The 23,910-nt window shown below is 47.1% G+C and overlaps 1 protein-coding gene across 12 annotated transcripts in view; it reads right to left on the reverse strand.

The window, feature by feature from the left end:
- Nucleotides 1–23,910, reverse strand: part of LOC113010876 (myomegalin) — a 55,079-nt gene that overhangs the window by 8,593 nt on the left and 22,576 nt on the right. For 5 of the 12 annotated variants that reach the window (XM_026150127.2, XM_026150126.2, XM_026150123.2 and 2 more), the window contains exons 1-33: nucleotides 18,757–21,095; nucleotides 17,582–17,719; nucleotides 17,363–17,482; nucleotides 17,188–17,280; nucleotides 16,860–17,084; nucleotides 16,625–16,783; nucleotides 16,381–16,488; nucleotides 15,856–15,993; nucleotides 15,366–15,545; nucleotides 15,017–15,211; nucleotides 14,729–14,911; nucleotides 14,523–14,639; nucleotides 14,358–14,438; nucleotides 14,145–14,248; nucleotides 13,885–14,027; nucleotides 11,505–11,620; nucleotides 11,225–11,400; nucleotides 10,776–11,127; nucleotides 10,115–10,319; nucleotides 9,878–9,994; nucleotides 9,529–9,788; nucleotides 9,210–9,424; nucleotides 8,951–9,068; nucleotides 8,708–8,825; nucleotides 8,571–8,625; nucleotides 6,634–6,881; nucleotides 6,449–6,559; nucleotides 6,189–6,350; nucleotides 5,712–5,960; nucleotides 5,474–5,605; nucleotides 5,271–5,387; nucleotides 4,988–5,195; nucleotides 4,780–4,901 (exon numbers count right to left, since the gene is read on the reverse strand). In XM_026150127.2, coding sequence (XP_026005912.2) covers nucleotides 4,780–4,901; nucleotides 4,988–5,195; nucleotides 5,271–5,387; nucleotides 5,474–5,605; nucleotides 5,712–5,960; nucleotides 6,189–6,350; nucleotides 6,449–6,559; nucleotides 6,634–6,881; nucleotides 8,571–8,625; nucleotides 8,708–8,825; nucleotides 8,951–9,068; nucleotides 9,210–9,424; nucleotides 9,529–9,788; nucleotides 9,878–9,994; nucleotides 10,115–10,319; nucleotides 10,776–11,127; nucleotides 11,225–11,400; nucleotides 11,505–11,620; nucleotides 13,885–14,027; nucleotides 14,145–14,248; nucleotides 14,358–14,438; nucleotides 14,523–14,639; nucleotides 14,729–14,911; nucleotides 15,017–15,211; nucleotides 15,366–15,545; nucleotides 15,856–15,993; nucleotides 16,381–16,488; nucleotides 16,625–16,783; nucleotides 16,860–17,084; nucleotides 17,188–17,280; nucleotides 17,363–17,482; nucleotides 17,582–17,719; nucleotides 18,757–20,091 — 6,400 coding nt within the window. In that variant the 5' untranslated portion in view covers nucleotides 20,092–21,095. Of the gene's footprint in view, nucleotides 1–3,326; nucleotides 3,467–4,779; nucleotides 4,902–4,987; nucleotides 5,196–5,270; nucleotides 5,388–5,473; nucleotides 5,606–5,711; nucleotides 5,961–6,188; nucleotides 6,351–6,448; nucleotides 6,560–6,633; nucleotides 6,882–8,570; nucleotides 8,626–8,707; nucleotides 8,826–8,950; nucleotides 9,069–9,209; nucleotides 9,425–9,528; nucleotides 9,789–9,877; nucleotides 9,995–10,114; nucleotides 10,320–10,775; nucleotides 11,128–11,224; nucleotides 11,401–11,504; nucleotides 11,621–13,884; nucleotides 14,028–14,144; nucleotides 14,249–14,357; nucleotides 14,439–14,522; nucleotides 14,640–14,728; nucleotides 14,912–15,016; nucleotides 15,212–15,365; nucleotides 15,546–15,855; nucleotides 15,994–16,380; nucleotides 16,489–16,624; nucleotides 16,784–16,859; nucleotides 17,085–17,187; nucleotides 17,281–17,362; nucleotides 17,483–17,581; nucleotides 17,720–18,756; nucleotides 21,096–23,910 lie in introns of those variants that run through there. The other 7 variants (XM_080293346.1, XM_026150124.2, XM_026150131.2 and 4 more) reach the window with 6 other exon arrangements.

Consider the following 23,910-nt stretch of genomic DNA (forward strand, 5'->3'; position numbering starts at 1 on the left):
CTGGCGCCCCAGCACCCTCCCCCGGTCCAGGAGGGACATACAGTATTCCGATAAGGACTCGAGGGGGTATACGCCAAGCGTTGGTGGACACGGGCTGCACACAGACCCTCGTGCACCAAGGCTTGGTTCGCCCCGGGGCATTATTGGAGGCAGAATGGGTGGAGGTGAGGTGTGTTCATGGTGATGTGCACCGGTACCCCATAGTGCCGCTGCTGCTAAAATACAAGGGCCATACACATAGGGTAACGGCGGCGGTTAGCCCGCGCCTGTCGCACCCCCTGATTCTGGGTACCAATTGGCCGGGGTTTCATCAGCTACTGGGGCAGTACGCGGGGGTGCGATCACGACCGGAAGCGGGGTGTAGCGTGTGCGCGGCATTCAGCGGTGACGGGGGGTCGTCCGACACCGACTCCGGGGGGGAGGAGCCGGCGGGTCCCTCACGGGACGTCCCGCCGGCCCCGGAAGTGTCCCCCATGGGTGATTTCCCACTGGAGCAGTCTCGTGACGGCACCCTACGCTCAGCCTTTGACCAAGTGATGGCTATTGATGGTCACGTGGTGCGCCCTGAGGCCGCGCAGACCTACCCGCGTTTTGTCTTATTAAATGACCGATTATATCGAGTGAGTCGTGACACTCAGACTGAGGAAACACACACCCAGTTGTTGGTGCCGCAGGGCCGCCGGGAAACGCTTTTCCAGGCGGCCCACTATAACCCCATGGCAGGGCATATGGGCTACGAGAAAACTCTGGAGCGAATAACGGCCCGATTTTATTGGCCTGGCATCCGAGCGGATGTGCGCCGCTGGTGCGCGTCCTGCCCGGACTGCCAACTTGTTAACCAGCCGGCCATACCGAGAGCGCCTCTGCGCCCTCTCCCCCTCATTGAGGTCCCGTTTGAGCGCATCGGCATGGACCTCATCGGGCCGTTTCACCGGAGTGCACGCGGTTACCGCTTTGTGTTAGTCCTGGTGGATTACGCAACGCGGTACCCGGAAGCAGTTCCGCTGCGCACCATCTCGGCTAAGAGTGTGGCGCAGGCACTGTTTCAGGTCATCTCCCGAGTCGGAATCCCGAAAGAGATACTGACTGACCAGGGCACGTCGTTTATGTCTCGTACACTGCGGGAACTGTACGAATTACTGGGCATTAAATCTATTCGGACCAGCGTCTACCACCCTCAGACTGACGGGCTGGTGGAGCGGCTGAATAAGACCTTAAAGTCCATGATTCGGAAGTTCATTAACGAGGATGAACGCAATTGGGATCACTGGCTAGACCCTCTGTTATTCGCAGTGCGGGAGGTGCCCCAGGCCTCCACGGGATTTTCTCCCTTTGAACTGCTTTTCGGCAGGAGGCCACGTGGGGTGCTCGACCTGATTAAAGAAAGCTGGGAGGACGGTCCGAGCCCCGCCAAAAATGAGATTCAGTACGTGTTGGACCTGAGAGCAAAACTCCACACTTTGGGGAGGTTGTCACGGGAGAATTTGCTCCAGGCTCAGCAGCGTCAGCAACGCCTGTATAACAGAGGGGCTAGACTCAGGCAATTTTCACCGGGGGATAAAGTGCTTGTGTTACTCCCTTCTTCCAGCTCGAAGTTGCTCGCCAAGTGGCAAGGTCCCTTTGTGGTCACACGGCGTGTCGGGGACGTGGACTATGAGGTCGCTCGGTCGGACAGGGGAGGAGCCGCGCAGATTTATCACCTCAATCTCCTCAAACAGTGGCGAGAGGTCGAAACCGCTTCTCTGGTGAGCCTGGTGAAGGAGAGAGATGAGTTGGGGCCTGAGGTGCCAAATTCTATCATTCCCACCTCCCTCTCTTGTGATGACCATCTCACACAGGCCCAGAGAGCGGACGTTGTCGCGTTGCAACAGCGCTTTGCGGACGTGTTCTCCCCCCTGCCCGGCCGGACGTCCCTCATCGAGCACCATTTCGTGACGCAGCCCGGCGTGACGGTGCGTTCACGGCCCTACAGGCTCCCGGAGCATAAGCGAAAAATCGTGCAGAGGGAATTGGCGGAAATGCTGAGGATGGGAGTAATAGAAGAGTCGCACAGCGCCTGGTGTAGCCCCATCGTTCTGGTGGCGAAGAAGGATGGGTCTATACGGTTCTGTGTCGACTATCGCAGGGTGAACGAAGTGTCACGCTTTGATGCCTACCCCATGCCTCGGGTCGACGAGCTCCTGGACCGGTTAGGCACGGCCCGCTTTTTCACGACGCTGGACTTAACCAAGGGCTATTGGCAGATTCCCTTGTCTGCCGAGGCCAGGGAGAAAACGGCCTTCTCCACTCCGTACGGTTTGTACCAGTTCGTGACACTTCCGTTTGGCCTGTTCGGGGCCCCGGCCACTTTCCAGCGTCTCATGGACCGGGTACTGCGTCCGCACGCGGCGTATGCTGCCGCCTACCTGGATGACGTGATCATCCACAGCGACACCTGGGCGGAGCATGTGCTGCGGGTGGCCGCGGTCCTGGAGTCCCTGAGGGGGGCGGGGCTCACGGCCAATCCGACGAAGTGCGCGTTTGGACGGAGGGAGGTGCAGTATCTGGGGTACCACCTGGGGGGTGGGCAGGTGCGGCCACAGGTGGAGAAGATGGCGGCTATCGCATCCTGCCCGCGCCCCAGGACGAAAAAGGAGGTGAGACGGTTCTTGGGGTTGGCGGGTTACTATCATCGCTTTGTGCCGGGGTTTGCGCAGCTAACCAGCCCCCTGACCGATCTCACTCGAAAGGGTGCCCCGGATCTGGTCCAGTAGACGGGGCCGTGCCAGGCGGCGTTTGTGCGAGTGAAAAACGCTCTCTGTGGGGAGCCGCTGCTTCACACTCCTAACTTTTCCCTCCCGTTTGTTCTGCAGACTGACGCCTCGGACAGAGGGCTGGGAGCCGTTTTGTCTCAGCAGGTGAGGGGAGCTGACCGCCCTGTCCTGTACATCAGCCGGAAGCTAGCGGAGCGCGAGCGCCGGTACAGCACCGTGGAGAAGGAGTGCCTGGCCATCCGGTGGGCGGTCGGCTCCCTGCGCTATTACCTCCTGGGACGCTCATTCACCCTCTGTTCGGACCACGCCCCGCTGCAGTGGCTCCACTGCATGAAAGATGCCAACGCCCGGATCAGCCGGTGGTATCTGGCATTGCAGCCCTTTAAGTTCAAGGTGATCCATAGGCCGGGGGCACAGATGGCGGTGGCCGATTTCCTCTCTCGCTCGCGAGGGGGGGAGTTGGCTCGGCCGGACGGCTCCCCGGCCTCGAACGGGCGGTGGGGGTGTGTGGCGGAGGCGTGGCCCCGGGCGCAGCTGCCGGGGAGGAGTGGAGCAGAAGGCTCAACAGGGCGGCGCTGCGAGGCCGGTAAGAACAGCTGATGGTGTTTATGTACTGATGATGGTCTCCCTCCGCTGTGTTTATAGTGAGACGGGGAGGAGCGGCGAGAAGATCAGCTGGGCTCGTGAGCTGTCAGGCTGTGCGACTGAGTCAGCTGTCAAAACAAACAAATCAATAAATGTGGAAATTGGCAGTAAATACCGGCGTGTGCGTGTATTTGTGCCTGGTGTATTCCACAAAATCAATAACTGAAAAGTGGGGTGTGCGTAATTATTCAGTTCCCTGAGTCAATACTTTGTAGAACCACCTTTTGCTTTGGGTGATCAGCTCAGTCAGATTAGATGGATTTGTTTGTGAACAGCAGTTTTCAGATCTTGCCACAGATTCTCGATTGGATTTAGATGGACTTTGACTGGGCCATTCTAACACATGGATATGTTTTGTTTTAAACCATTCCATTGTTGGCCTGGCTTTATGTTTAGGGCCGTTGTCCTGCTGGAAGGTTAACCTCTGCCCCAGTCTCAAGTCTTTTGCAGACTCCAAGAGGTTTTCTTCCAAGATTGCCCTGTATTTGGCTCCATCCATCTTCTCATCAACTCTGACCAGCTTCCCTGTCCCTGCTTGTGGCAAACTGAAAACGGGACTTCTTATGGTTTTCTGTTAACAATGGCTTTCTTCTTCCATAAAGGCCAACTTTGTGCAGTACACGACTAATAAGTTGTCCTATGGTCAGATTCCCCAACCTGAGCTGTAGATCTCTGCAGCTCGTCCAGAGTCTCCATGGGCCTCTTGGCTGCATTTCTGATCGGCGCTCTCCTTGTTCGGCCAGTGAGTTTAGGTGGACGGCCTTGTCTTGGTAGGTTTACAGTTGTGCCATACTCCTTCCATTTCCGACTGATCGCTTGAACAGTGCTCCGTGGGATTTTCAAAGCTTGGGAAATCTTTTTGTAGCCTAAGCCTGCTTTAAATTTCTCAATAACTTTATCCCTGACCTGTCTGGTGTGTTCTTTGGATTTCATGGTCTTATTGCTCCCAATATTCTCTTAGACAACCTCTGAGGCCGTCACAGAGCAGCTGTAGAGCTGTTTTGTAAAGAAGAATGGGCAAGGATTTCAGTCTCTAGATGTGCAAAGCTGGTAGAGACATACCCTAAAAGACTGGCAGCTGTAATCGCAGAAAAAGGTGGTTCTACAAAGTATTGACTCAGGGGGCTGAATAATTACGCACACCCCACTTTTCAGTTATTAATTTGTAAAAAATGTTTGGAATCATGTATGATTTTCGTTCCACTTCTCACGTGTACACCACTTTGTGTTGGTCTTTCACGTGGAATTCCAATAAAATTGATTCATGTTTGTGGCTGTAATGTGACAAAATGTGGGAAAGTTCAATGGGGCCGAATACCTTTGCAAGCCACTGTATATATCTATGGTAGGATGTTGTGTATAGCTAATTTGATAGACTGACCTTTGTTGGCCTTTGTGCTGGAACACACTCGATCATAGACGTGTAGTTCGCTCTGCAGGGAGTGGATCAGTTCCCTGCTCTCACATAGCTGCTGCTGGAGTAGTGACACCTCGTGCTGGAGCCTGTTAATGCACAGATACGTTATAGTAATAAAACAGTTAGCGATGATGTGAACACGCAGACAGACACAGCCATTATCTGCACACACCTGTTGGTTTTCTCCTGCCCCGCCTGCCGCTCCTGCCTTAATGTGTGAATCTGCTGTCCCTGCTCCTGACTGTGGGCCTGAAGCCGTCTGAGCTCCTCCTTCCACTGCTCAGCTTCCAGCTCTGATTGCTTCAGGCGAGCGCGTGCTGTAAACACCGCCTCCCTCAATTGCACCACCTCCTCACTTGTGTCTGAGAGCATAGGAGAGACTGAATGGGTTTATTTAAAAAAACAAAAAACAAAACAAACTGTCTTAAATGTCTGTTGCCTTTATACTGAAGTACCTGTGCTGGCCTGCAAGCGGGACTGCAGACCCAAGTTTTCTTCCTTCAGGACTCTGATCTCATTGGACAGCTGAGTGACTGTGTCCAGTCCCTGAATATAAATGTTGGTTGGAGCCCCTGAAAAAACCCCCACATTGTGTCATTTTTTAGAGACAAAGAAGCGCCGATGTTTGTTGTTACTCAAGTGTGGAAAACTGCATTACCTCCATCACGTCCAGTGGTGGCCAGTTTTTCCTCAAGCTGTTGACGAAGCCTCTCATTGGTCCTAATGGACTCCTCCAGGCGTTGGCGAAGGCACCTCACCTCCTGCAGGTGTTCCTCTATCAAATTTACCCCTGAAAGAAAGTCATATAATAAAATGTTGTATTGTTCATTCAACTAAGAAGCTCTTAAGTTACATAAATATTCCAAAAATAAATTCACTGCATTTGTGTGTCACACCTGTTTGGCTGCTTCCTGGTTGGTGCGCAGATGATCCAGAATAACTTCCGACGAAGTTTTCCATGTCCCACAAAGGCCCCCCTGACATTAAACCTGAGTCAGACTTCATTAAGTGGCCTGTAGGGATGCCCCCCAGCTGGTAGGGTTGAAAGGCATGATGGGATAGCTGGCTGTAGCTTGACAGGCCATGCTGGTTGTGGTGATCAGGTGAAAGGGTGAACAGAGCCTTGTCATGAGGCTCTGGGAAGCCTGTAGCCAGCCATCCAAACACATGTACACACACACACACACACACACACACACACACACACACACACACACACACACACACACACACACACACACACACACACACACACAGACACACAAAAATTGTCAGAGATCAGTCAAACATTCTATACAATTCCAAGTGTGACTGTAGTTTCAGACAGGTTTTGAGTATTTTCCACACATGGCACACTCTCTTTGGCCCCTCACCCCTGTTCTGCTCATTCATCTGTTTGTACAGCGTGTCCAGCTCTGGGCGAACAGCCATCACAGAGAGAGCTCTGGGCCGGGGGTCAAACATAACTTCGTGACCCCAGCCGTCAGGGCCAGAGGGGATAGAGAGGGAGGAGGAGACAGGCTCACTGAAAAGGGCTGGAGGAGAATGACAGGACACATACAGAAGACGAAAGGATGAGGAGGAAAAAAGAAAATGATCTTTGCAAGTCAACAGCCGTCTGTGACTCCCCTACCTCTGGTCAAACCCACAGCGGCTGAGCAAAGCATGTTGGGACAGCTGCTTGAAGACTTGAGGAGGCCATGAAGAGGAGGAGGAGGAAGAGGTGGTGGGATAGAGGAACGGACTAAAAGAGGGGAATGGAAGGTGAAATGATAGAAAGATGCATTTCACAGAAAGAGAGATTAACATCAACAATACCTTCCGGATCTGATCCGAGTCCTGGCTGCCGGAGTCGGTGTTCCTCCTGATATTCCCTGGTGTCCAAATCAGAGCACAGCTCCAAGTCTTCATTGGTTTGGTACTCATCGGACACCAAGGAGGTCCTATCTGATTGGTCCGTAGTCTCAGAGAGGGCATGGCAACTGGACGGGGTCTCGGGACGGTGCTGCAGCTTCGTGTGGAGTGATTCGATGATTTTATCTTTCTGCTGCAACTCCTTACTTAACCTGCATGTGGACAGAAGGTCATGATATCACAGTGAAACTGAACTCTGACCTTTGAGATATTAAACCTAATCACTTTCATTTCATTCTATTACACATTTGTGTGTTCTTTGTAGGAATTAGCCTCCGAACTCTTGAGTCATGATCAAAAAAATGTTTTTTGAGTTCAAGGTTCTGATGAAAGTCTAACTAGTTCCTCCTCGAATCGAAGTAAATGCTTTTACATTTGCTTATTGGTCAGTTTTTTCATTTGGATGCACAGAAAACAGAAAACGCATCAACATTGAGGGAAATAGGAAAGGAAATTTTTTTCCAGTAATATTAGACAACATAAACAACACTATTACTGTGAAAAGAGCTCTTCTTCCCTATATGAGCACAGGATAACTCACTTTATATTAAAGCCCATTTAAAGAGCATTAACTAATAGGGTGTGAGGTGCTTATAAGTCCTAATAAGATGCCTATTAATGTGTATTTTATGTTAATAGTGCCTTCATGCCTGTCAACAACATACTATGTGTTAGCTCCAGGAAGCCATGGATTACAGTAGTTTTAGGTACTTTTTATACTGTTCTAAAATCACTACTAAATCAAAGGCTTGCATAGCTACTACACTATGTTCTTGACTACTGTAAATTTATGCACTGTCATCATCCATCCTCATAGGCTGGCCCAAATTTTGAGACATCACACGATGTCCTGTTCTGTTCTTGCATCAGTAATGTGTGTGATGCAACGATGTGTGGACATCTTCTGTGTAAGCACCCAAAAGAATTGCAACCAAAGTCGAATGAAATTAAATGAGAGAAACTGACCATGCAGACACATTTATATAGAAGATGAGAAATCACTTCTAGTGAGTCACAAGTGGGTCTAGAGGCCTTACAGACCCTCATGCTATGTATTTGTGTCTCTCTTGCTGTTTTGGGTCCCCTGGCTCTCTGACAGCATCTTTTTTTTTTTTTTAAGTGTCTTTGTTTTTTTATTTCACCAGCTTTCCTGATAACCCTTAAAAATGTTGCATGCTGGAAAATATTTCAAAACAAATATTTATCAGTACAGCAGCAAGCGTCAATACAACAGAAATCCACGAATAAGTGACTTAGCATGAATCCAACAGAAACAGTGTGCCAAGCTGTGAAGAATACAGAAACACTGAGCATTTTAAAGCCTGTCTGGGTGGACACCAGGAAGCTGTCTGTTCAGCTAGAGTAACTTAAACGATCCGCGTGGTGGCCCGCGTGTGGATTAACAGCAGACCTTCTGTCTTCTCTCCAACATAAGTAGCTATGCAGACAGCTCCTCACAGCGTGTCACATGACAGAGCAAACTAATCAGTGGGACAGACTTAGTGCTGCAAAGTGAGCTATTAAGTTCAGTGGGGGTCAACAGATCACAAAACTGCAGGTGCAGTTTTGATAAAGACCAAAAGTGATCTTCATGCTAGGCTGAATCTTCATGCTTCTGCTTAAATTTTGGTCTGTGTCAGTTTCTGGGGACTGACTTGATTTTGGAACCAGGCTCAACTAATTATTCGAACAGTGATGGCTTCACTTTTCATCCCCAGATGTTGCTGGTTGCTTGATTTTAAGCAAAGATCGCTCCTTGGTTTAATTGCTACCACCCTAAAATAGTTTAATCTCCTACATATTCTCACATTACACATATAGATATGAACAAGCTCACTTACCGCAAAGCGAGCAACTCGTGGCCTGTCTTGTCGTCATGGCTCTCTACACGTTCTCCTGTGGAGAGAAAAGAGGAAAGATGGAGCGGTGAGATTTTAAATAACAGTAGAAACAGTTTTTTTAAAGAAACGTTCCTTACGTCCACTAATCTTGGTGACCACTCTTTGTGCCAGGGCAGTGCTCTGTGCCAGCTGCTCCCTGAAGCTCTGACCCATGTAGTAGTCAATATCATTGGCCCGCAGGAGCTCCTCAAAAGCCTGAAAGTTGTTGACGTTTAGTGCATCTGTGAGAATCTGCTATGAACTTTGCTAGAACTTTATTCTCTCTCCATGTTGATAAAATGTAGAAAATATCACTGAATCAGTGAGTGTGTTTGCAGCACCTTGGTGGTGTCTCCCAGGTGTTGGGTCAGGATGTGACAGACTCCTTGCCCTTCTCTCATCCGCTGCCTCAGGTGGGACAGCTCACGAGCTTGAGCCTGGATCAGAGAGTTGTACTTCCTGCACAGACAATCAGCCGCCACAGGGACAAAATGCACCGCAGTGTTAAGGGAGATTAGTCTCGCTCTTATGTGCATACATCAACTGATTCTAGATAAAAAGTAAATGTGCAACACTGCCACTTTATCGCTGCTAACCTACCCAGGCCAGGTGGCACATTTCCCTTCTTCTGCTTGGCCTTTGCCCTCCGATCTGGTAGTTTTCAACTGAGCCTCCAGCGACGCGACTCGTTCCATCAGTTCTTGGAGCTCCCTGCTTGGCTTGGACGCTGGACGAGCCCCTTGGGTATCAGATAACCAGCCTTCATCCTCTTCCACACCACTCGGGGCTGGTGATCTTTCAAGCGCCCAGTTTACCTAAAGGGTGAGGATGAAAAGCAAAAAAAACCCCTGTTTTTTGAATTGTTTTTTCTTTAACATTAAATACATTTAAAGTACAGCATTTGTTGGTGAGTCAGTACCTTGCGGGGGGTGCGCTCCAAGCTGGAGGCGTAGTCGCTGGTCGCAGACAAAGACCGGACACGGAGCTGCAGTCCACGGATCACTTTGTGACAGCGAGTAAGCTGTGAGCGCAGATCCTGGACCAGATGCTGGAGAGACGCCGACTCATCCCTCATTTCATAAGCGCCTCTGCTACTGCTGCACCTTCCAGCGTACCAGCCACCACCCTCACAGTCCTGAGGATGGGACAGCGACGTGCACATCTCTAGGTCGTCAAACTCTGCAAGGAGGAGAGGTGAGACATGATTAATGAGAGTATCTTAAAGAGCATGTGTTTGGTCTAAAATGAATCAGATCTTTGTTCATCACCTGGGCTGCTGGTGTCTTCTCTCTCTGCTTCGTTCTCACTCCGGCCACAAGTTTCATAACCCAGATCCTGAAGATCCACCTGCACCTGCTTGTTGGCCTGCTGGACAGACGTCTCGGCTGCACAGACATGAGGCAGAACTTACTTCATTCCTTTATACCAAATAATTAAATATGTTTAAATGTATTTGTCTAACTCATCCCAGCCTTCCTTTATACATGCGCCTCAGAGTGACTCACTGAGCAGATCTCTGTACTCCTTCAGCTGTTCGGCCTGAGCTTGGACCGTGGCCTCAGACACCATCAGCCTCTCTTGCAGCTCTCTGTTCTCCTGCTGGCTCAGAGTCAGATCAGCGTGAAGACGAGACGCCTGTTCACGGAGGCCATCCTCTTTATCTCGCCAGAGCGCTCTGACCTGAGAGCTGTCACCGGCGACCGCTGTCTCCTGCAAAAGCAAAGCATCTAAGCAACACTGATGTGTAATCTTCACAGGCACATCATTTAATTATTTAGTCATACAGCATCTCTTGCACTGAAATATCACATATAACAAGACATTAACTGACTGTTTCTGATTCTTTTTTAAGAGCTACGTTTATATGTAAAACATGTCAATTAATATGATTACATTTAAACTTGTTAGTACAACTATTTAGTACACCTGGATTACTGATGATCCAATTATAAGCAGTATCAGACTAAATTAAATTTCACTAGTGACACTTTGTTGCCCTTCAATTGTTTCTAACATATTTTCCCATCTAAACTGTATATGTTACATTTAATGATCTGAGTACTGTTTCTGGTATTAAACTGTCTGGTCATTTTATTCTCTCTAACACTAAAGAGAATCACACTAAATCTGTAATAATGATCAGATAATGAGGGTATGATGTGTTACCGCTTCAGGTTGGTGTGTGACATGGTGAGATGTCAGTGTGCCCAGGTTCAGAGAGCATGGCCTCATGCAGTGCCTCTTCCCTGGCTCGTTGCTCAGACTAACACATGGAGGACCTCGCTTCCCCGCCGGCACCGGAGATGTTTCCAGTTCATCTTCTTCCTCAGTATCCTCTTCCTCCTCCTCCTCTTCTTCTTCTTCTTCTTCCTCCTCTTCTTCCTCCTCCTCTTCTTCTTCTTCTTCCTGTTCTTCTTCTGGGCTCAGACTCTTCTCTGTGTTTGTCCCCACCACTCCAGCTCGTACTTGGTTTTCTTTCAGGGCCTGGTTCTCCCTTTGCAGCTTCTGCAGGGCACTCCTAGCAAAAGTCGAACAGAAGGACAAATAAGCATAATGGTGCCATCAAACACAGCACGATCAGGTAAACAATAAGTCATTTAAAGCAAATTACACACCTCATCTGAGCTACAGAGGTGTATCCATCCCTCTCCAGCTGTGACTTTATTTCTTCAAGCTCGAACTCGAGTGTCTTCTTTGCTTCATCGAGCTGCTTTACATCAGCTGTCTGGGACTGTGCCCCCCTCACCAGCCCTCGGGTCACACACTCAGGTCCTTGAGCCTTAACAGAAGCCTACAGAGTTAGAAATAATACTTCTTAGTTCTTACCCTTTAAGTCATGGGAGTAGGTGAGATGCTCTTAATGGTCACAGTGAAGTGTTAGTAAAAGCACTTTACCTGACCGGAGGTCAAACTTCTGGCATTCACGCTATCGTCATCCTCCTCTATGCTGTCTGTGAACTCCTCACTGCTGCCGTCTTCATCGTCTCCCTCTTCCTCCTCTGTGCTGAGCTCTGGAAACAAAATGACCATTTAGGGAAAGTATCCACTTGCTTTGGTTCTTTTCTTTAAATCTCAAACCCCCTGGTTTTCTCTCAGTCCTGTAGTTTTTAAGCCTCTCCCTCCTCGGCATCCACTCTATCCCATTCTTTCCACAGTCCTCTCTCTCTCTCCACTGAATCACCACTTTGGAAGTCATGGGACTTAAGGGAAATGTTATGTCATAAGTTGCAAGCCAGCCAAAAAACCGGTGCACTCAGTAACAGTGTGTGTGTGAAGGCCACTTTAAACACCTAAAAATGACACAACTGTAGCAGATTTAGAGTAACGACTGTTTGCAGGGATTAAAGGAGGTTGTTGTGACCGAGTACTGCATGTTCTCTTCTCTGTTCTGTTTCTAATATTGTATACGCACTCACAGAGAGAGCAGGAACATCAGGAAAGTGACTGAAAAGAATTTCTAAGGGAAACTGTTTTACATAATAGGCCTTCGCACGCACTGCGCAGAGCTACATGTGAATCATAGGTGTGGGTTTGTGTCTAGAGTTGCTCACTGCATTGTGGGGACATATTAAAGGATTGTTTCATAGTCAGAGCAAGTTTAACGGGTGCTAATTATCAGAATGTGTCCACCTTTAATGAAGCATACAGCACTAAATGTCTCTGTGTTGTTGGCGAGAGGGCAGGAAACTCAGCAAAACTGCTGAGGCAATACTGATTGAGTAATGTGTCCCTGCAGGCTTGACTGGTGTAATGTGGCACCCTGTTTACACACTGTGACACTACATAATGTCACCATATATGAGGAAGGTGTAGGAAGAGGGACTTGAATTGTATTTTTATTCAAGCTAGATCGTGAGGACACTGAGTGACCCGCCACACGGGCTTTGTGTTTATGAATATCTCACTGGGCATTACAGTGGAAGCCATGCAAACATGAAAACCATGCCACACTATCATGCATGAGGGAGGAAGGACATGAAGGAAAATTAATTGGGACCGAGTTTGTGTTAAGAATACATGTTGCTGTTTGTTGCCTTTGTATTTATACATTAAACGTTCTAGCACGTGTTCATATGGTTTTAAATTTACACTTTAGGACAAAAAAAGGCAAAGTTGAGAGGCTGAGGAGGGCGGGTAAATAATATTTCTACTCTGGGTAAAGGCTCAGAGAGATGATATATACTGTGGGTTGCTCTGAGGGGAAAGACGGAAGGTATGTCAAGGAATAAGTGGAGGATTTCAGGTTTCCTAATTAAACACAATAAAGAGAAATCCATAACAGAAGTGCTTTTGACAAAAAGCCAGCACATGTTTATTTTTGATGCATTTAAAACACAAAAAAAGAAGAAGTAGAAGGAGCTTTGACGGTGATTCCATCTGTGAGGCTAGATGAAAAGATCGGGGGCACAAAATCCCTAGAAAATGTACTCTACCTCATATAAATAATTCATATGCAAGGTTTATTTCTGGTGTTCACATCTCCTGTCATTAATAGAGAGCACTGTCTAGACTGTAGATTATCCTATCTCTGTACAAAGCTGGATCTAGAAGCAGAGCTGCTAAAAATATGCATATCATATAAAATTACTACAACATAAAGCATCTGCCAGCTTATATCTAAAACAACTAGCCTACTCTATCATGCATATCTATCAGAGCTAACACAGAACTAAAGGAAAGTACGAGGCCGTCTTTTTTGGATTTGTTTCCTGGGCCTTCGCTAAGCGTGCACAATCCTGCTGACAAACAGATGATATAAAACAAATGATGGATGGTGAGACGTTTCACTGTAAGGCATGAGCTTGAATTTCTCCACAAGACGTGACTTCACTGTGACAGTAAGGCTGGAAGAGCGACACCAGTGAGAGACAGTACACAGAAATGGCAATAGAGAACAATCGAGCTACAAAGCAATATGCAGGCAATCCTCAAAAAAAAAAACAATATAAAAAACCCAACAGATTCACACCACACTCACAAAATATATTAATAAATTAAACTCTGAGTTGCACATTTTCACTTCATACCATTAAGAGGAGTGTTTGTGTTATTTGGACAAAGCTGCCTGCACACTGAGGGTCAGATTTTGGCTTTTTTAAAATATAGATCTCTTTCTCTTACTTCAGGAACGCAATGTTTCATAAACCTGACCGTCAGTGGTTGGAGACAGCTCCATCTCACATTTAGAGTGTCACTGAGTGGTGCTGTGGTCACACAGAGCATCAGGTGACAATGGTGCTTGCAGCCTTGGAGGCTGGACCCTGCCCGTTCCCACCTCCAAAGTCAGGCTGCTTTTTAGCTGCCCTGTCCAGTAGCAGGGCCGTGTTACGGGTCCGAGACAGGACCTCCTCCAGCTGTCTGCGGAGTGCCTGAACTGAATCCAACTCCATGTGGAGGGCCTGGATCTTCTCTGAGCTGCTGCAAAATCAAAAAGACCAGAACAAAATGGTGTTTTTGAAAACAAAAAAGAAAGGACAAAAAAAAAAGCTTTGCAGGAATCCAGAGCGTCACAAGACCTGCGTGGAATTTCCCTACCTGTCACTCTTATGAATGTGAGTGAGATTTTGGTATAACCTCTTCTCTGCCCTCAAGGCGTCATTCAGCTTGCTGTACTCTGATACCAGCTGCTCCAGCACATGCTGAATCACAGTGGCGGGGAGGGTTAAAAAGGAGTAAAGTGGTTATTTCCTAAGGAATACAAATGTCTAAACACTGTCTAAGCGACTCGAAATGAAGCAATAATCATACTTTGTGATCAGTGTTGTCTTTTGTGGCATCTCCTTCTGACTGCTGGTGAGCTAAAGACAAACGCAGAGCAGAGATCTCCTTCTGCAGAAAAAGAACCCAAAGATGTGACTTAAAGATTAAAAAACATGAAATTTTAGTGCATCAGCTCAAGAGCTTCACTGATACCTGAGCCTCTGCCTCCTTTTTCAGCACCAGCTGCATGTCTTCCTTCAGAGCCTTAATCTCTGCCTCGCTCTCCTTGGAAAACGGCTGCATGGCCTCTTCCTGGGCCTTCATCAGCTCCTGACAGTGTGATAAAGTAGCCTGTGAACACCAGGTGTACAGGATCTATAGAAAGACAAACAGCCAAGGGAAAATGTCGGAGCAAGTACCTTGATAAAAGCCTCCTTCTCTTTAAGGAGACTCTGCAGATGCTCCGTCTCTCCTCCCGTGTCTCTCTGCTTGTCCCATCTCAGTTCATGCAGCTCCTGCTCTCTTTCTGACAGCTGCTTGCGAAGCTCCTGTAGCTGGCCAGTCCGCTCACTGATCACTAAGGAAAGCCTGTAGGAGTAGTCCTGAGAGAGAAAGATCAGGTTACACTTTATCTTCCTGAACCGCCTTTTTGTACGGCCCAAACCTATAATCTACCAGCTGCACTTCGATGTCACGATGTCGCCCACCTGCAGATACTGGTCTTTGGAGCTGAGAGTGCTGAGCAGATCCTGGATCTGTGCTTGGTGTTCCTTAGACTGCCGGCTGCGGTCTCCCAAAAGCTCCTGGAAGAGTTTCTCTTTCAGAGCCAACCGAGCCTTCAGCTCCTCCACAACCTCAGTGGGACCGGCCTGAACTCTGGCGACAAGGGCAGCTGTGAGATCCTGCACACGCACAACACAACAAACAGAGCAATTAGTAAGAAACTGGTGAGACAGGTTTGTCGACATGGGATGGTTTTTCAAAGCTTTGAACATTTACACCGCAAACAACTGAGAATAATTGAAACAGAAAGCTGTTGTAAATGTCAGTGTGTACCTGAGCCTCCTGGCTGCGTGTCTGTAGTGCTGCTTGTAGCTGGGTTATGATGGTGTCTTTCTCTCTCAGGGAGTTTCTCTCCTTCTCGTCGCTCTGCTGCTTCAACCACTGGAGGTTCCTGTAGGCCTCTGCTGCCTGCTCCAGCTCCAGCTCTTTACCCCGCACCAAACCGTCAAGACTCTGGTGGTCACGATCACCAAAAATATATCAGTGCATAACTTTAGATACTGAGTAATATGTTTAATGCTATAAAACCTGAAGCATGAAATAACTGCCAGAAAAATTCAATTTTCTTGAAAATGGAGAGTTTACTGAGCGTTATGACAACTAAAAAAAATTCAGTTTATTCACAATTTATTAAATATGATGCACTTGGCTTATTGGTTCAAGCTTGTTTTAAACTGTGAGCTTTAATCTGCATAATATGTATGTTCTAGTGTTTCCACACCAAACAGTTCGGACATGATGATGCTGCGTGTCGCGAGCGTACCGTGATGGTCTCCTCGTTGTTGGACAGAATGCAGCGGAGTCTCTCCAGGTCTCGCTCCTTCTCTCTCAGAGCCAGCTGCAGCCTCCTCACCTGGCCCTCACGCTCCTCCACACAGTGGAACTTGTCATCGATGGATTGCTGCAGGCAGCGATGGAAAAGCATCCTCAACCTTCACCGTGTTCTTTGCACTTCATAGTTTTGTAGTTTACTGCATAAAATGTTTAGCTATGCAGTAGCTAACGCCGAGAGATTTAACACATGCTTTTCATCGTCACCTTTTTAATTCATATATTTCTTCCCACTGCAGTAAAATATTACTGCACACTGACCTTTTGGTGTGTGAGTCTGTATTGCTGTGTGCCCATGACTCTTGACTGATACTCGTTTGTGACTAAAAGCCTTCCCACTGTCCCGACAATGAATGCACATCAGTTTGTGAGGCGAATGTAACCGTGGCTAAAATGAGTTGTTTTCAGTATCTGCCACAAGTTTCAATCCCTGCTGTGAATCTGTGTGCTTGTTTACCTCCAGAGCTCTGTCTCTTTCTTTAATGCGCTCCCTCAGTTTCTCAAGCAGGGCGTCTCTTGGATTTGGTTTGGCGCTTCCTGTTGATTCCACCATCTCTGAGTACTCCTACAGATTAATATATTTTTAGATGGGCTAAAAAAGAAGTGTGTGTGTGCCTAATATATATATATATATATATACTGTATGAATATACACAGTATATATATTATGTAAGCAGACTGTGTGGAATTGTGCATGTCACCTGCAACTGTTGCTCCTTGTCCTGCAGAGCGCTTTTGAGCTGTGCGACGCTCCGGTCTTTCTCCTGCGTCACAGCGTGTTTCTCTGCTTCGCTCTCTTTTAAAGCTGCTTCTTTGGCCTGAAGCTCAGTGCGAAGTTTGTGAAGGGCGCAGCGCAGGTCCTGCAGTAGAAAGAAAGTATGTTAAACGTGCTGTGTAACATGTTAGGTTTACTCACACTGTCACAACCAGACTGACCTGATTGTGTTTTTCGGTGACCTCTCTGTGCTGCAGTGCCTCCTGTAGATCTGAGTTTAGTCTCTCCCTGAACCTCATCAGGTCATCGGCTTGCCTCTGGCTCTGTCTCAGACTCCTCTGGCTGGCCTCCAGCTCCAGTCCAAGAGAGAACAGGGAGCTCTGCACCCCGACCAGCTCGCCCTGCAGCTGAGCCAGCGCCAAGGACTCGCTAACTCCTGCCGGAGCCTGAAGAGAGGAACGACCACAGACCAAGGTCAAAAACACAACATGTTTTCACACTGAGGACAGCATTTACATTTTTGATTAAAAAACAGGTCAAAAGTTTCACCTTGCTTTGAGCAAGCTGGCTGTGATGAGCTATTTCCTGCAGCTTGCAAAGTGTGGTGTTCTGCCCTTCAATCAGCTGGTACAGCTCCTGGGCCTTAGAGCAGAATCAGCACATTTACAACAGGTTTACAAATCACGTCACAGCGATCCTTGATTAGGTACAAACAGACACACACCTCGCTGTCTTTGGTGCTGAGAGACTCTGTGAGGCCCTGAATGGTTCTTTCCTGACTCTGAGAGGCCTGGCGAAGCGAACGTAGCTCGCACTCCATCTCACTCAGCTTCTCCTGCAGCTTCTACAGACGGAGGCAGAAAGGTTAGGTTAGGCTGCCATCAGCCTGATGCACAATAAAAGAACATATCCAGCTGCTGTAATGTGTTTTAATGAGGATCACCATGTTGTTGGCCTCGCTCTCCTGGATTTTGGCCTGCAGGGATTGGACCTGGAGCTGGGCCTTCTGCAGCTCGCTGACACACTGACCGGCCGCACACTCATACTGGTTGAGCTGGCTCTGCTGCTCTTCAACAAGACTCTGGAAAAGGTTAAGACATCAGAGTTTAACCTTATAAAATCTATTCACAATATCTTTTAGCTGAATTATTTTTAGAAAACACATTTTTCTCAAATTCATAAAAAATAGAAAGCCTTCATAACCACCACAGCATATTACGTAATACTTTTTGTGCACAAGATACATAAACTCTGTTCATTCGTGTGTGTGCTATGACAAGGAAAGAACCACTCGAGTGGTTTATGAGCATCTGCATGCATGAGTGAGTTTACCCAAAGTGCTCTGTGCTCCTGCTACATACCAGCATATAAATGATTTCAACTTCAGGAAGAATATCACTATGTGTTTGCCATTTGGGTGATGCAACTCAGAGTTTTCATATTAAGATAGAAGGTGGTCTTATCATGAAATAGTGTGACTTTAGTAGCCAACCAGTATTGAGATGACAGAGTGGTCTGACATCGCGTGGATCACTTTGCCTCAAGGGCTCTGAGTGAAAATAGGGCAGTAGTGGAGTCACTTTGTCTTAACGTCTCCCCATATCTAACCTAATTCACTGAGCACTCCCCGCTCAGCGATCACATGCTCGTAGTAAGGGAAAAACACAGGCTTCAGACAAATCCATACCCCCTACAAGGTATTACACAGAGGAGTAAGAGAAATTAGACTTTTTTTATGTGTGCACACTCACACACACAGACTAGCTAATTAGGCCATGCTACCCACACCTGACTGCTTGTGTAATGTATAGTGTTACCACACAACTAAACATGGCTGCACGCTACTGAAGCTCAGGTCCTTTGGGGTGAGAGCTAACTGCAGAGGCTGTGTGTAGCTGGATTATGTGGATAGTTAAGCTAAAATGTGGTGATAATGGTTTTGTGGGCAGACCGCGGTGTCAAACATCAAAGCCTGTCAGGCTGGTTCAGGCAGATTACTGCAGATGTAGCAAGTTTGCTCATCAAAGGCCAACTTCATTACTGTACCAAGCGCCGTCACTCTGCACTAATGAAATTCGTCTTTTCGCCGACATCCCCATTCCGATCAAGGTTTTGTACCTGGTGGGGAGGAGGAGGAGGATACTCTTTGTACAAATCTTCAAACAATTTCTCCAAGTCTGCCAGGTTCAGATCCTGATCCAGCCCAGTGTCCACTCTGATCAGAGGGGTATCCAGCTCAGGTGTTGGCGTGTGATTGTATCTTTCTCCGTTTGGGCTTCCATAAGGCATTCCCATAACGGGATCGGTAAAGGACAACCTTGTGCCCCCGTTGCTGGAGCTTCGTCTGAGAAAGACTGGGAGCTTGCTCCCTTTTGTGCTCCGGACTGGCCGGTAGACAGCACAGCTTTGCAGCAAAGAGAGGGCTAGAGAGAAAGTGCGTCTAGGAGAGGCTTGGCCAAGTGGAGCTCCCATGTGCTCCTCAGAGAGGGAGTCAGATATCTGGTCTTCGATTGCATCCACTGGGGAGCTCAGGGATCCATCTGTTATGGCTCCAGGCTGAATATATTCCTCAGCTGCCTCCAGGGATGCTACAGAGGGGCTTGAGCTGGCTCGCCCAGCTAAAGTGCGATCACTATCTGAGGTCCTCGAGGGGTCCTGAGATCCAGGAACTAGAGTCTGAGAGGAGGTGATGTCTTCTGAATCTTCCATATTTTTCATCTCTCCTTCTCCACCTGCACCACCTCCAGTCACACTTCCCCCAACCACACTGGCTGAATATCTGGTTGATGGCCCACAAGAAATACTCCGGGCCAACTTTCTGGGCACCTTACAGACAGCTTCATAATCAGAGTCTGCCACCCGCCAATAAGAACATCCCCGGCACCTTCTGGGAGTGCTGGGCGTACACCGTTGTGAGCCTTCAACTGCAACCTCTGACCCTTTAGCAGCAGGACATTGAGGATGGTGGTGATGTTGGCAGTCCAGGCTGTCATCTGCCCAGGACTCATACAAAGAGTAGACTAAATCCTCCTGGAGCAGGGCGCAATACTTTGCATGAGTTAGCCCTGAAATATCCACCATCCCATCCCCTGGTCCGTCATCACTTCCACTTAATGTTACAGCCCCTTCATCTGAATTGGTTTTCCGATAGAGCCCGCTGATGCACTGCCTCAGTCGATGCTTCTCCTGCAGGAGCCGCTGCAACCTCTCGATGGACAGGGCCTCCACACGAGCGATGACTGTGTCGAAGCGGTACATGCGGTCCAGCATGAAGGTACACTTGGAGCAGGCAAACTCTCCTCTGCCATCCCGGGTCAGCTCGTGCCCCACAGCATAAGAGAGCAGCACGTGCAGGTTGAGTTTGGCAGCAGGATGGAAGATCCATTTTCGCTGGTTGCCACAGAGCTCCCGTCCACAAATACGACACACCTCCTTCATCTTGAGATCAAACATTACACAGTATTATAGTTATCAGGGAGGAGCAGAACATCTTATTTACTCTAACATGAGGATGTGAGGAAACATGGATCCTCAGAATGACTGCGCTGCTTTATAAACAGCAAGAAGAGTCCAGCTTCAGAGCAAGCACTGATGTCAATAACATAAACAGGACAGTGTAATGCTCCTAATTGAACCGAGTCCATGCTATGACTTCTAAGTCCATGATAAATTAAAGGAGGTAGACAAAAAAGAGCTTGTAAGATCAGTTTATACTGTAGCTGTGATCCAAAGACATCCAGGATCCCCGTTCATCTGATGGAGGGGCAGGTGAATCGCAATGGCGCACACTGGTCAGGTAATGTCTCGTGAATCAGACGCAGTATTTATCTTTAAAGTGTCCTCACGCTGTCAAAAAAAACAAACATCGTATCTCGCATTTCCCAACACAGCCGCACGTGCCTCTGCACCATCACGGAGGCGCGAGCCGCTCCGAACGACGACAGGTTCATCGTGACCGGGAAGCGACGGGATCTACTGCCCAGTACGCGGAAACCGAGCAGTAACAGGCGTCCGAGGACGATCCTCTGACTCTTCCGGCGGCGTCTGTGTCCCAAACAAAGGCTGTCTGTTCATCTCAGAGCTGTTACAGCAGCTACAGGCAGAGATACGACACACCGGACTCCAGTCGGATGTCCTCCAGTCAGATAACGAAGCGCCTGCCCGAACCAGACCTGCAGCGTCGGAGCGCACCATTCAGGGAAAACGAGGGGGAGTTGAGAAGCCCGGTGAAGACGTTCAGAGATGCTCGCAGTTTAACTCCCGCTGAGATACCGGTTCAAAACATAGACACTTTCGTTTTAAAACGCATATTTAAATTCATCCCTAAATAACATCTCCTCTATTTTGGGTTTATTTGTAAACAGGAAAGAGAGTCGCTCCCCCGGGTGTCTGCTACTTCCTCCTACCCGGTTTGCTAAGCTCCGTCCGCCTGACTGAACAGGTGAAAAGCCCAGTAGCATGACGCTAAACTATAAAATTAAACGTCTCCAAGTTATATTTGTTTTATACAATTCACATTAGCTGTATTAGCATGGTCGCATGCTAACCCTTAAAGTGGGTTTTTATTGAGGATGAATGAAAAAGAACAACAGTGCACACATTTATATTAAACAGCTGCATTTTATAAAATAAAATATAATATTATCTAATAACCAGTTGAATTATCAGCGAAGGCAAGTCAACCTGGGGACTCAAATCACTCCAGACATTCATAAATATTATGACACAGCCCATCTCGCTCTCTCTCTCGCTCTGTCACACGCGCGCGCACACACACACACGGGCGCGCGCGAAACTATTGTACATTTCTTTAAGCATTAATAATTTAGAATTAACAAGACCACTACACGCAATTATAAACTAAAGAAAAGACATCCGAGGTTAATAAATGTATGCTCTGTTTCTTCCAGAGTCCCCTTCCTGACCTTTATTCCTTCCGTCGTCAGGCAGACGCTTTGCAGAGTAAAAATAGAAGATATCACATACTAATCAATAAATACAGATAACAGAAAACACCTGTGTTGCAATGAGCCAGCGATGCTGCATATGAAAATAAACTCTTAATAGAGTTTTTTATCAGAAATCAAATTGTGTGTCATTAACTAAATTAATAATTTATTAATTAATAATAATAATAATAATAATAAAAATAATAATAATAACAATTGATACACTGACACTTAAAAACACAATTAACTGCCCTGCTATTAACAAACGTATCAAACATCATTATATGATTATAACACAATTGCCATGGTGACTTTAGTCTGTAAATAGTGTCATGTTAGACCAGCACAATATTACTACAATTATTTTCTGTTGCCATGGTGCTGATATTTCAACAATGGTTGGACTGTAATGACCAAACAACCAGAGCTTTGTCCTGCATTTGACCATGTAAGTTCAGCTCTGCAGCGGCTATGATTTTTGTTTGCCCGAGGGTGCACAAACAGATGGTCACACTGTGAGTTCCAAGCAGATATATGCAGTGTGAAGCCTGCCGTGTACCATTTTTCTCTCTGAAAGCAGCCGTACTGCGTCAGAGCAGAGAATGAGACTGGAAATCCTCACTAATGTGTGCTTCAAAGTCTTTGATTGCTGATTTTGTGAAGACTAATTGCTGAACCTGAGTCATTTTCTCTAAAATTAGGTTTAGCTGCAGAGGGCCATATGCGGGAAGGATGCAACGGAAAATGTTTTTCTTTCAGATTTAATGAGAACTCGAATGCTCATAACTACTATGAAACGTCTCGCTTTTTAACTGCTTCAGAGGTCTACACTTATGCATGTTATTCCTGACAAAGAGATCCTGGAAATAAATATGTTACAAGGTTTCAGATTATATTCATGTCCAGCCTGCTGTTCTCTGCAGACAATTATTGGCTAAGTGTCTGTGTTGTCCGGGGAGCTAATTATGAGCTCTTATGGCAGGTGTCTGTCTGAAACAACACAACCTGATATCAGTGTCGGGGGTCACCGAGCACTCAAAGGTCAATCTGACCTATCGATATTTTGGCTGAAACCAGAACTGCTAAACTGCTAACCAGTGAGACGCCTGCATGCACACACGTACGTGAAGGATGGCTCCTCATGGAAACGTGCGCACACACACACACAAACCCAGTTAAATTCATTCTTACATGCTCTCTTCTGATGTTTGTGAGGACATGTAAACAAAGCTGTGGTAAGAACACACAACAACAGTTTCTTCCACTGATTTAGAAACCAATTCAGCAATACGGAAGAGGCATATAATATATATAGCATGTATTATATACAGTTGCACATATATACTGTACTTATACTTCAAAAACAATCATCTTCTTCTGATTTTGCAAAGTCAAACAGCCTCATGAAAATTTGAATATCAGCTTTTAAACACATGAGCAGTCTGAATCCAGCTAACAATTTTCATATATACCACGTGCCACACTCAGAGGGTTGCTGATCATATGCAAATTCCACTGTTACCCTAGTAACTAAATGCTGTGCCGTAGCGCAGCTGCCATTGCTGCCTCAGCTTTTTTTCCCCTTTCACTGCACACTGACCGAGGCACACACTCACTCATACACACATGCTTTTACCCATACGTGTGTCCCGTCTGAAATCTGAACAGAGAGCCTGCCTAACAAGTACATTTGCATCCTTCATTCAGAAATGATTTACAAGTTAAAACGCCTGCACAGCCTCCCTGAAAACAAAACTCGCCTGACAACAAATATGTTTGCAGCAAATGCTGACAAATTCAAATACAGAGAAGCACCGCTGCACAGGTTCAGCAAGGCTAAACACACACTGTGTTCTTAAGTATTAATCCCTACAAGATCTCTACTCAACAGGGTAGAGATTCTGTCCAGGTTACAGTGAGTTGCTGTTCAAGTAATAGTCCCTCTCCATTCGTAGTTTCATCATGCATCAGGAGAGAAGTGTGCCCTTGAGGATGTCACTGCAGCTGAAGCCTGTAAATGTAATGAGATTCTGGCACTTCTCGTGATGAGATAAGCCCCCAGTAAGATGGCTCTCGCTACCACTAGAATCCTTAAGCAATACACTATATATTACAGCCTCAAAAAGCAAAGTAGTTTTCTTTTTTCTGCCTCATGGTCCCTTTCTTCTACACAAATGTAGTTTCAGCTTAGTTTCAGAGTATTTTACTTATTTTTACTCATGATATTGTTATGAGCTCGCTCTTTGAGCTTGGTTATGAGGATGTCTTGCTGCTATTTTACCTTTTTCAGTGATAAAATCGGGTAAAATGTGGTCCTATACCA

Source organism: Astatotilapia calliptera, chromosome 18 (assembly GCF_964374335.1).
Source record: "Astatotilapia calliptera chromosome 18, fAstCal68.1, whole genome shotgun sequence".
NCBI classification, from domain to species: Eukaryota; Metazoa; Chordata; class Actinopteri; order Cichliformes; family Cichlidae; genus Astatotilapia; species Astatotilapia calliptera.